Raw genomic sequence first — 12543 nt, 5'->3', positions numbered from 1 at the left:
TGAACTAATCCTTGTCAAGTTGTGTGTGCAGAATGTTCATGTTCTGTAGTCAGGTGCAAGATCTCACACCTCCACGGATTCTTCTTCAACCACTCATCGATTCTACAGCACTCAGATCTGTGACCTTTAACTTCATTCTGCTTCCATCTCACCTCCGCAATCTGGGTGGGTCTTCAGCTGCATCACCATCCTAGGAAAAAGAGAAAGAAAAGAACTCAGTGGGCTGCACACATTGCACGCAGATATCTGTTGACAATAAGGCTCAACTGATATCAAGACAAAATGCCATATCAATTATTCTTCGTTGTCCTTTTAGATTCTAATTTCAGGAATAATTGGATGGCCATCTTGATTTGTTCCTGCCACTTGCATGATGGGAATCTGCTTGTCTGCCCATTATGTGCAAGATTCAGCCGACAGTCTGCAGATTGCCACTGGGTGTTGGATATGGCCATCTCAACACCAAGGAACTCAGTATGTTCTCATTCCCGAGTGTGAATTATTTGCTAAGATTTGGTCAAGTGCAGTGTCTTGCATACAGTACAGTGATATAGCAGGAGTATTTATATATTAACCCTTATAGTTAATTATAATTAATATTCTGATCTTTATACTTTAAAATGTAGTATTAGATCATTATAGTTAAGAAGGTGAAATATTTAACATCAATTCTCTTTACATCATTAACATCGTCGATGAAAAAATCGCACGTGTTATTACATGAAAAAAAACGTAAATAGAAAGAATAAAAATATAATATTATTATCTTTTAAATCATTAATTGTATATAAACTTTTCGTCCAAGATCGATTTTCTCTTCTCCTTTTTTTTCAAACTATTCGTCCATCGCCTTTCGCACATTCTTGCTTGTCTGTCACACCTATCGCTCGTCACTCGCTCGTTACACCTATCGTTCGTCGCTCGTCTGCTACATCGACTCGCCCATCGTACTTCCTCACTTTAAAATATAGTCCTCCACAAAGAAAAAGGTTTTGCATGATGTGTAATCTTTTAACGAGTGTTTGATCATTGAGTTCACTTTAAGTCAAAGAGTAGCTTCTAACAAACCCAAAAGCAATCCAGAGACAAAACCTGGCTTGTTCAATACACAGTTAAGCTGAAAAGTAGATGATGGAATCATCGCTACTTCTCTCGATTGGACTACAAAAATATAAAGAAATTAATAATATAAAGAAATAATATTAATATTAAATTATAAATTTATTTTTTAAAGCATAAAAATCGAGATGTTAACGATGACTAACAACATGGGCTAATATATAATTATCCCGACATAATGTCTTATTTTACTAATATTTTGTGCAACTTAGAATAAATCGATTATTTTACTAATTAATTAATTTTTTGATATATTAACTTTATAAATTAATTTTTTTTAGATGAAATCATAATAATTGGTATCTAAGTAAAATTTTGAGACTCAGTTCTATATAGTCGATGATTGAGAATCAATCAAAGTCAGTTCTATGTAGTCGATGATTGAGAGTCAATCGAGGTATCAAATTCGAAAGAATTATGTCAGACATACCCACCCGATAAGACTCATTTGGATTTCGAAGTGATTTGGTCAAAGATCAAATCTATCAAATGGATTGAGAACGTGATTAATACCGAATACATAGTAACAAATTATCAACGTGACTAACTCTGCTTGGAGACGAATCCGTCGCCTTACGAGCACAAGTTCATCCGCCTCATGGATTTTGACCCTACGTGACATGTGGAGTCGATAATGACAGACATGTCAACTACTTGAAGTTGATATATCAATTAATATCCACCAATCTTTAAGTGGAGATACCAAATGTCACACTAAAAGTAAGAAAATAAATATAATTAATACATCATCATAATTCTCTGATAGATCAACAAAACTTCTTTGATCTGAAGAAGCTCATCTTAGCTGCTTAATAGCTCAGCAAGATGTGCTTCTGCATTTGATCTAACGAAACCTGAGATTTCGTCTCCAATTAGCATATGGGAGTAACTTTTTCCAAACAGTAACACAACAAAGACTAGCAAAATGGAGTCATTTAAGTCTTATCCAGCCTAAATAAAGAACTGGATCAAACTGCAGTTTACATCTGTAGAGCAAGATGAGTAGATTCAGAGCAACATTCTTCCATACCACATAGGAAGCAGCAGCGATTGCCGTTCCTATCACGCTGGAATCACCAGTAGCACTTTGTAAGCCCCCATGCACTTCCGAATAACACAATTTGAAATTCCAAAAGGCTCTAGTCCTTTTTTCCGAAATCCGATGAATTTATTGACAGGTACCATATATACTCCAGTTGCTAAATTGATACATGAGTAGATCTACTGGTAAAGAGAAAAACCTGGGGCATTGATAGATACTGCAGATTTAATTGAAAGCAATGAAGTGTAATTTCCCTCATGTCACGACAACTACCTTATTTGATACAAAATTCCTCGAGATTAAACACGACCGGGAAGAGAATGAAAGCAAACATTATGCAGTCTCTTTCTCATACACTTCACTGGCATATTTCCAGTTTATCACATCCCATATGTTTTTCAGATAGTCTGGTCTTACATTCTTGTACTGCAATAAAGTGGAAAGTTGTTCAGGAAACAGTGTTTGCATGCATAAAATAACACACCACAAGGAAGCATATGACTACAGATCAAACAAAAACAAAACACAACAGGGAGCATGTGTGACTAAGGGTAAAGGATTTATGTGAATGCAATTCCAGCAATCCATCTATGCCCAATTTAAGATGATCAGGCGCATCAACAACTGAACTGAGCATTGTCTTAGATCTAGCCATTTAAACAACCTAGATATACGTATGAAGGATCTAGCAATCGATTTCTAAGAGTTATCAACATAAATTGGTAGTGTCACAATTCTTTAACATCAAAATTTAAAATTATAGTTATGGTGTTCTGAAGGATCATATCAATTTGTTAAATATGTGTGTTGATGTGATATTTGATAAGAACACATACTTCAGTAGCACTGTATGTGAACATTCATTCACATTCACCAAGCCACTTAATGAATGCCTATTTTGCGATCCATCACAGAGAATCACGAACAAGTAAACACCCATGTCAATCAGAAAAATTCTTGTACGAATGCAGGAGTTGATGTGCTTCTGAAGAGGGATCTTAGTTCTATTTTTATTTATTTATGCGTGCATGACAGAACAGTTAGCTGGCATACCAGTAAAAAGGTCAGCATTTACCTGCAGGTAGTATGCATGTTCCCAAACATCAATACCAAGCAAAGGAACCATGTGCAAACCTTTTGTCACCAGTGGATCCTGCAAATGGATCGGTCAGCCAATGTCCTTTTGGGCAAACACACAAAACAAATGAAATGGAAGAATAAGTGCAAAAGGCATCAACCAGGAATGGAAATTATTGAAATGGAAATATTCCATTCCTGAAATGGAAATAACAAATCAACTCATGATGCACTTGTAAATGTTGAACTCCATTAATTAAAAATATCAAGTCAAGAACCCACAAAATGACAAAAAGAATAATGACATATCAGGTGCCAGGTACCAGCAACAAAAACCAAAAGGTTTGATTGGCATCATAATTACTCTAGCAAAACTAAAAGTAGTTTGGAGTTCAATGAGAAGAACAGATAAAAGCGTAAGGATCATAGAGAACTGAGAAAGAATATAATATCAAGTTTCAGCAATTTAGATAAGCTATGTCAATCCATCATATTTAGCTATATCATGGGCAATATCAACGTATGCTCCAAGTTTTATTAGACTATTTAGGGATGTGATTTCATCCGTAGAACAAACCATCACATGGCAAACTTTTGACAATTATTTGAAACACAGAAAGAACAAGTAGTTTGGCAACTGTTTGGTGGTCCTAAGATATTCTCTTTTCCCCACAGTATTATCTCAGTTTTCACATGAAATATGAAAGATGAAAAGAAACATCAATCACACCCACCAGTCCATCTAAAATTACAAAACATTATTGCACTATTCATTTGATAATTTTTGTATCATAAGTATAAATCTAGTGAAAAACTGTTAAAGTGAAACTTTGACATTACAGGAAAGTATAGCTAGCTTTCACCATCAAAACCACAAAAGAAACACAGAACATATTTAATCATGTACTTGGAACCATATAAGCATGCAAGAATTTTTTTTTTTTGTAGGGGGGGGGTGGGGGGGGGGGTGGAATTATAAACAAATCTAGAACAAAAAATCTAACCTGATTTGCAGTGGTCTCAACGCTGAGTTTCTTACTTCCCTTATCCAGAGCTAGCCACTGACATAAGGACAGTCACAGAGAATGAGCAAGAAGCAATAGTAGAACATGCACCCAAAGAAAACATACCAGATTTTGTTATTGTGTAAATATTTAAAATCTATTCTATATGGCTAAACTCACCACCCATCCAGATCCCTGTAGAGCAGCACCTTCTGCATTCATTTTCTGCACCAAAGCCTCTAAGGAACCAAAGTCTGTGTCGATTGCCCAACCAAGTGCACTGTGTGGAGGCTCACCGCCACCTTCCTGCAAGATTTTTTCATTATAAATAATTATGGAAGCAGAGATACAAGATCTTCTATAAGTAAGAAAATAGAAGACCCAGCATTTGTTGAAGCAGAAATACAGGAAGAAAGATGTTCTGTAAGTAATAAGGATGGAGATTTTGCACTTGCTTTTACAGGCTTGAGGTTGTTCCAGAAGATCGAGTGGTTGATATGACCTGCGAGAAACATCAAAATACCTTGATCAAGTAACTCATACCAAAAATCCACAGATACCGTTATCCTTAACCACAAGAACTTATTAAACCCACAGCAAAACGTGCCTAGAAAGTAATGTGGAACAGATTTCAGCCAACTAGAGGTGTAATAACGGATTCAAGACTTTAAAGCTAGCAACAGAGTTAATGACAGGACAAACATCATAAAAGAGATTAACGAAAACCCATTAATTTCCTAAAAATTGGAAAACAACAAAGTCTGATCGATTCCGAAGTTTGGTACAACAACAATTTTCCGAATCCTGAGATGCTCCACATAACAAATCATGCCTTCTTTCCTTCTGAGACTTCTGAAAGAACTAATTGTGTCGCTTGCAAATTTAGAAAGATGGGAGCTTTGCTACACATGAGTAACGATGATACCGCAACCACAAACTTGGATTAAGCTCGCAACAGAGGCAAAATGGGTTCCATTAAGCAATAACCCAGTCCGAAGCTAGGAAAAACAAGACCAAGTAGAGAAGGCCCATTAGTTGACGAACCTCCACCATTGAACTTGATGGCGCCCTGCAGCCGGACCACCGCCGGGGCGTCCCCCTTGGCTACGGCCGCCTCGAGCTGCTCGAGGGCGTTGTTGTAGTTGGTTACGTACGCCTGGTGGTGCTTCTGGTGGTGGAGCCGCATGATCTCGCCGCTGATGGCGGGCTCGAGGGCGCCGTAGTCGTAGGGCAGGTCCGGGAGGCTGGCGGCCGTGAGGCCCCGCGCCTGGCCGAGACCCGATCCAAGGCCCCGATCCCCGGCGGCCGCAGCAAGGGGCCCCAAGCCGGAAGCTCGAGTTAGGGCTTTCTTGGTGAAGAGGGTTCGGAGAGCCATGGCAGGCAGCGAGTGAGTGAGAGAGTGGCCCGACGCAGCTGTTTAGGGAGTGGGATAGTTTCAGTAGATTTCAACCCCCGAACGTGTCCCATAATTACGATAATGTCCTCATTGGGCCGGAGGCGATTTGGGTTTCATATCAACCGGTTTACAACCGGCTCGATATAGTCCACGACGAGCCGTTTTTGGTTACTGAAAGTCCGAATCCGATAGTGAGTAATAGGTTTTAATTGGACCGGGATGCATTCCGGTTTGGTCCAAACCGGGTTATAACTCGTGAACCAAAACCAAAAGCTTGCCTCCAATTGACATATGCATTATTTATATGCAGCGTAGCATTCAGAAAAGGAGACTGTATACAACTTGTAAGTGATGAGGTTTTTCTGAGAAGAGGCAGATAAGAAGAAGGAATGCATGATTCGATCACCTCACCTTTCATGGTGCAACAACAAAGTCTGTAAGTTACAAATATGAGGGCATACTTATGAACAAGAAGAATACAAATTCTTTACTATGCAGTAAAGTGTTATGAGGCAAGAATGATGGATTCATGATTCATCATCATTCCATCTTGCGTAGAGTAACAGCAAAGTATAAAGTTACAAATTAAGGACACAACTTATGAATATTCTGTACTAATATCTTGTAGGAACCTAGAAAAAGAATTGCACACAAGAAACACATGCAGATAGCTAATTGGCCCTCCAAATTCATTCCGCAAAGTTACTGGTTTAATTTGAAAGCATATGGGATCTTCTCTTAGAATCCTTATGCATCATGACATTCTCAAAGTTTCTGCATGATGATGCATGCTAAGCTTTGTTTGAGCTCCATAATTATCGGCTGTGGGAGCAGCACCATCAGTATTTATGCCCAGCTCCAGCTTCAGCTCTGATCAAAGGATCAGACTCATTATTTTTCACCTGTGAAAATGACTATATTAGAACATGTGAAATTTGCTGCATTTCATTATATTTCAGAGAGAGGAGTTTAAAGTAGTAACAAAGTCAGAAAAATATATTCAAATCACATTGAGAATGGCAACAGTCTGATTATCATGTGAATGAGATCCACACTTCCATTCAATAAAAGCATCTTCAAGAAAAAAGTGTATAAGATGTTTATGGCACAAATATGATCCAGGATACTCCTGGTAACAAAACAAAAAAAAAACCAATCCCTTATGATGCATCTTTAGACGAAGCATCTTGCCAAGCTACCTCCACTAGAGTCATCAGAGGATAGAGAAACAGCATCTCTTACAAACTAACATAACATAGATGCAAACTAAACTAGACTGAGGCATTGATGGTACTTACAACTAGTGCTTCCAAATATTGATTTATGGTTACAGAACAAAACAATGGATATCCTCCTATGATGGCATGAAACCCTGCTATCGGATGACAGGTTTATGTTGAGATGACTATATCAATAGAAATTGTTTTGTAACTCCTAGTGCCAGCCCTGACTACTCAAGGGACTATGTCGCTGGCAAATTGTTCTTTTAGCCCCTTCAGGCCCATATTATCCATTATTCCAAATTATTGCTTCTGCATATTTATTCATCATCTAATTTCTTTGTGCTGTGAAACCATAAACATTTAAAATATCTAACAGTAAAAGTTCAAGTATAATGTGATGCCTACTGTTTCGCTGAGTAAAAGATACATGAAACTCTTTATCAATCGGCACTTTAAAAATAATACTCATAATGCATTACTAAATACTGATTTATGTTATTTTTTTAGTAAAAGAGTGAGTATCATACATAACTAATAAAAACTGAAGTGAACTAATCAAACACATTGAGAAAAGAAAAGTCTTGATTTTTTCGACACTCCATTAACCTCAGTGTGTCATGGCAAATTGCAGGCTACATAAAGAAACTGTAATTGTACCTGCAACATTTGAGCAGATGCTTCACGAGCTCTTTGCTGTCCCTCTATTGTGCACAAATAAGAATACAAAACCATACCAACAATTGCAACTAGAATTCCGAAGATATTCCTCCAACTAAATGGATCATGAAGTAAGACATAGCCAAAAGTCAGAACCAGGCACGTTTTGAGATGACCCAAAACTTGGTATGTCACAGGTGATGTCTTCCCAATAACTAGGAATGTGCTGAAGTTGACGGAGACTGATATTAAGCATGAAAACACAATGAAAACCTACAAGAAATTTGAAGTGTAAGTTGAGAAATGCATAACTTAACTAGGAAATATTAAAAGAGATTACTTACAAGAACTTGAGGAGTGTAGTTGAATGCAAACACATTCTGGTTCGTTAGGAGCCCATCAAGAAATGGACCAGATACAAAAAGGGTTAAAGCTTGATAAGGGGAAGATTGATACAAAAGTTGTGTTGAAGAGACTTTAAACTTCTTTTGTATAGTGTTTGTCATCTGCCCACAAATGGTTAAGGTCTAAAAACAAGAATCAAAAGCATGAGCCATTCAGTATAAAAGATTAGGAACAAGTAATAACTCAGAGAACGGTTATAGAAAACTTAGTACCATATAAATCTACTGCAGTTGAAGTCTTATCTTCTTGTCACATGATTTCAAGTTAGAAACTAAGTTACAGATGGAGAAAGTTTATACCATACATTCTGTTTTCTTATTACACATACCTTACTCAGGCTTGTTATGAAACTCAAGAGAAATGAAAATTTTTGTTGTTAAATCCAGGACACTCAAGTTCAAAAGAACATTCCCAACTTGAACAGCCACCAATGTTCTTTTGGCTGTGAGCTTTCTTTTTAGTGTATATATATCTGTTGCATTTAGTTTATTAGGATGAGATTGTCTTTTCATTTCATCAGATAGGGAAACAAAAACAGATGTGATACCATACTGTTCACTGTGTTCCTAGTCAGTCATGTGAACTATTTAATGTCCTAAATAAATGTAACTGTATTATAGAAGAGCAAAATAAGAATTATCCATAACTTGTGGCCAGCAGAAAGCAAAAAATGACTCAGTTACATGTCAAATTAATACCCCATCTTAATATCAAGTGTAATGTCCATCATGGCTTTATTGAATTTTGGCCATGTTGTGAAGTGGCAGCAAGATATCGGAATGGAGGTCCTTGTCATGCCAAAGGTATGCCAACTCACCCATATGTATACTGTAAGCATGTCATAAATGCTGTTACATGCTGGTTTGCTACTAGCATAGGTTCGCATATATTAAATCCTTAACTTGCCAGAATTTCAGTAACTGAGTATTAAAATTGATTGATTAAATGCAAGGAATAAAGGAAAAAGCTTGTCATATAAGGATACAATTTGGGCAATGCAAGTTGTAATAATTGCTAGAAGGGACAATACAGATCCAAGCAAATTAAGCTGGAGATCAGTCACAGTTGCGATTCCAACGCCCAGTAGAAGGATGCTAAGTGAGAGTTGAATACTCCGACTGCAATGCCAGTATTTAAGAACAGTCAAAATCATATATCCATCTCACCCTTGACTGACACCTTTATCACTTCATATGGATCAGCATATTTTTTTTCTAGCAAATAATAACATTATGAAATCACAATGGGAAAATGTTGCAATACAGAATGCATTCGATATATACCTGAACTTCTTCCCCAAAAATGCAGTCTCCAAGAAGACGGTACAAGGAATAATAGCTAGTTTTGTCATCTGGGCAAAAAGTATGTCAGGAAGATACAAGTCAAAAGAAATAATAAAGAAGGGAATTTTGGCCTTCTACAGCGCATTGCATTGAAACTTACAAGGCTTTACAATACTGATAAAATTAGCTTCAAAAGTGGTGTCAATTAAGCCTTACACCTTAGCCTCTATTTTTTTTCTTTATATCATTTCATTAGCTGGTGGATATTTTTGCATACAAGTCCCAATACGTGTTTGAAGGTATAGTCTAATAATAAAGGAGGTTTCACTTTTATTAAGGTATGTGGTCACTCACAGGGAAGAAAAGTCACGCTAGAATGTTATTTCAAAGTCATAATAGCTAACAAATGAAACAAAGTCAAGCTGAGATATCATTAAATAAATCCTTGAAGTTATATCTGAGAAGATGCTTTGCAGAAACGGAAACCAATCCCTAATAAGGATGAATTAGAAGTATAAAATTGTATGGGGCCATCAGGATGTCAACGAGATATTTGTTAATCAACTATTGGAGAGAGAGAGAGAGAGAGAGAGAGAGAGAGAGTAGAGAGAACAAAAGACAAGGGAGGCATGGATGAGAAAGAGAGAAAGAAACAAATAAATGTGGCAGGCGAGAACCCCAGTTGCATTTTGATAAGTTCAATTCTTACATCAGACTTGCCAATTGATATTAACCCCAACTAATATTTCCAACCTCGTATTTAACTAGAATGGTCTGATCAGAATTGCATCCATACAAATAACTAGGGGGTATACCAACCCAACTCTAAATTGTGGATCTAATTGGTTCATGTATCACTAATATGCATCATTGATTTTCACAATTCACATAAAAAAGCACTCCATTGTTGGGAAAACAAAAAATTAGCTTCTATTTTCTTATTAGGATCAACATCAATCCAAAAATTAATGAACTTCTATAGATAAATTCTAAACATTATAAAATTTGACATGTATACATATGATTTTATTTATTTTTTCTGTCATCAATCCTGAATAGCCAATCCTAATCCCAATACCGAGGCCATCCTGTTCTTGATCTTGCAAAACTTGATCCAAAGAGCCAAATAAAAATGCAAATCTCATTCATACAAAGTAAGACTAGAAAAAATTTCTTGCTGTGGTATTTTAGCAAGAGGTCAAAAGATCTTTTTGAATTTCACTGAACATGACAAATAAATGAAGTACTGCAGCATAATTATAATGCGCAAATTTGAATAGAACAACAAAATTTATGCTTATATGTAGAATGATTAAGAAACTGAAATGCCTTATTAAATTATAAAAGCAGTAGGTCCAAGAAATATTACATAAGCAAGACAAATCAAGATCATCAAATGGTTTCTACGAAAAGACAGAAAGAATCACAATACAGAATTCGGACAGACTAATCTCTATAACATGGTTTTAGGCAGGAAAAACAAGATGCTTCTAGAAACATGGTTCACTGTAAAAGAATTATGTAAGAATTATGTATCTGTACCTGATAGAATCCAACAGAGTTGAAACCTAAGCTTAAATTTAATAGTCCTATGGAGATCCCATTCAGTATTCCAAAACCCATCACGGCCTTTTGATCAAAAGGTTTGTGCTCAAATAGCTTTATCCATAATGCCACGTGAAGGGAACAAAAGGTAACCAATAGATGCCAGCTTGTCAAAGTGGTGGCTGACAATATAAGATAATACAAATCTATTAGTACTTGCATTTATTTCCTATATATATATATATATATATATATATATATATATACCAAATGTTTCAAATATACATAAGCCATAATTGAAAACAGTCAGCCATAAGACAATAGTAGTCATATAATACTCAATATTTTTGCGATTTTAAATAAAATGAATTCTGAGGACAAGTATTTCTGTGAAAATTGCTGATGAAAATATAATGTCCCACCCTCTACAACAACTCGTAGGAGTGAAGAAGACAAAAGAAAACACTGAGGGGTATACCACCTTTTACTTTCAAGTACAATTTGAGTCATAAAAACAGACACTTCTGAATCCCACCAAGCTCAAATATTATATTTAAAAGCTTACTTCTTTTATCTACATCAAGCTTTACTTGCTCAAATTCTGAACATTTTTTTTCATTTAATTTTTCAAGCTAACTTTTAAATTGATAATCCACCAACTTGCTAAACATGTAAAGACCCTCTAGATGTCTTACCTAGGAGAATGTAATTGCAAAAGGTTTACAAAAGTGACTTTAGACTAATTGATCTCTTAACGGACATAAAATATTGTGAAGCATGAATCAAATAGAAAGAACCACCAGACGATCTACCTTTTATCTGCATGACACATGATACAGGACAAATTAACTATACGAGAAAGAATAGAACTCGGCACCACTCCAAAAATCGCATAAACAAGTTATGCGAGCTACGATACAGTGTGATAAATCGTTCCTAATCCAATCAAGTCGTGGACTTTCCTATCGTAACAGAAAAATGAGCAGAAATCAGAAAAATAAGGAACGAGTCATCAGATCTCATTACCGAATTTGAAGCCAAGGGAGCTCATCAAAGCCTTGTTGCAGATCACTATCGACACCGATGAGACCACCGACAGGCTCAGCGCTCCGACGGTTCCCAACTGGAAACCCCCACCCTCGCCCATTTCGAATCCAATAAAGAGCCCCCCTCACTTCCTCGATCTACAAATAAACCCCCTCAACAAACCAAATCTCGACACCCGAAAGATCAGACTTTTGCTAGAGAAATCATTAAACGACTTCACCTCATTCCATAAAAGATCAAAATTGATAGAGAAACCAGATTATCGAGGACAAATCTAGCGCCAAATGAACGGAATGCAAGGGTGATCCGAATCAGGCGAGGAGTCCCAGAGCCCAGACTTCAGATCCGACGGGAGATGCAGGTAGCAGCGAAGCTTTACAGCTTTTCGCTTCGATTTCTCGCCATCGCGAGGAGCCAACTGACGAGCGGAAGCCGCAAGCGGGATTCTCCTGATGCTCTCGATTCCATCGCAGACGACGCCTCTCCACCGGCATAAATGTGAAAGCCAGCAGCAGGAGGAAACGAGAGAAGAAAATAAATCGTACCACCAAACGACCGACACCCACAGTGCGAGTCTCTCACCATAGGACACCAAAGGTGGAACCCACATTTCTCCGGACGGCAAAACGTGGGAAGTCGGGTATACCCACCGGATGCACCGAACGGTAGGTAAGATGTTGAATTGTGGCCGATGGAATCGGAGCTTTTCACACTTTCTCAAATAAGCCCTCGACAACTTTACATT

At 37.1% G+C, this 12543-nt stretch overlaps 2 protein-coding genes across 3 annotated transcripts; both read right to left on the bottom strand.

The window, feature by feature from the left end:
* Window positions 1-2037: 2037 nt before the first annotated feature.
* LOC135607174 (superoxide dismutase [Mn], mitochondrial-like) lies at window positions 2038-5719 on the bottom strand. The gene is made up of 6 exons (XM_065098778.1): window positions 5287-5719; window positions 4694-4744; window positions 4423-4544; window positions 4243-4299; window positions 3237-3314; window positions 2038-2587 (listed from the first exon to the last, which is right to left on the bottom strand). Exons 1-6 carry the CDS (start codon window positions 5615-5617, stop codon window positions 2495-2497), a joined length of 732 nt encoding a protein of 243 aa, XP_064954850.1. The 5' UTR covers window positions 5618-5719; the 3' UTR covers window positions 2038-2494.
* A 354-nt stretch (window positions 5720-6073) lies between these two features.
* LOC135607173 (UDP-xylose transporter 3-like) lies at window positions 6074-12329 on the bottom strand. Of its 2 annotated transcripts, XM_065098777.1 has the most exons (8): window positions 12019-12302; window positions 11778-11935; window positions 10749-10933; window positions 9207-9274; window positions 8909-9041; window positions 7863-8024; window positions 7519-7791; window positions 6074-6540 (listed from the first exon to the last, which is right to left on the bottom strand). In XM_065098777.1, the coding sequence occupies exons 2-8, from the start codon at window positions 11896-11898 to the stop codon at window positions 6478-6480; spliced, it is 1005 nt and encodes a 334-aa protein (XP_064954849.1). In that variant the 5' UTR covers window positions 11899-11935; window positions 12019-12302; the 3' UTR covers window positions 6074-6477. The 2 variants fall into 2 exon arrangements, with proteins under 2 accessions (XP_064954849.1, XP_064954848.1); XM_065098776.1 differs by having other exon boundaries at window positions 11778-12329.
* Window positions 12330-12543: the final 214 nt, after the last annotated feature.

Source organism: Musa acuminata, chromosome BXJ2-3, assembly GCF_036884655.1.
Source record: "Musa acuminata AAA Group cultivar baxijiao chromosome BXJ2-3, Cavendish_Baxijiao_AAA, whole genome shotgun sequence".
In the NCBI taxonomy this organism is placed as follows: domain Eukaryota; kingdom Viridiplantae; phylum Streptophyta; class Magnoliopsida; order Zingiberales; family Musaceae; genus Musa; species Musa acuminata.
Note: the sequence above shows the minus strand (reverse complement) of the source record. Positions and strands in the feature narration are given on the sequence as shown.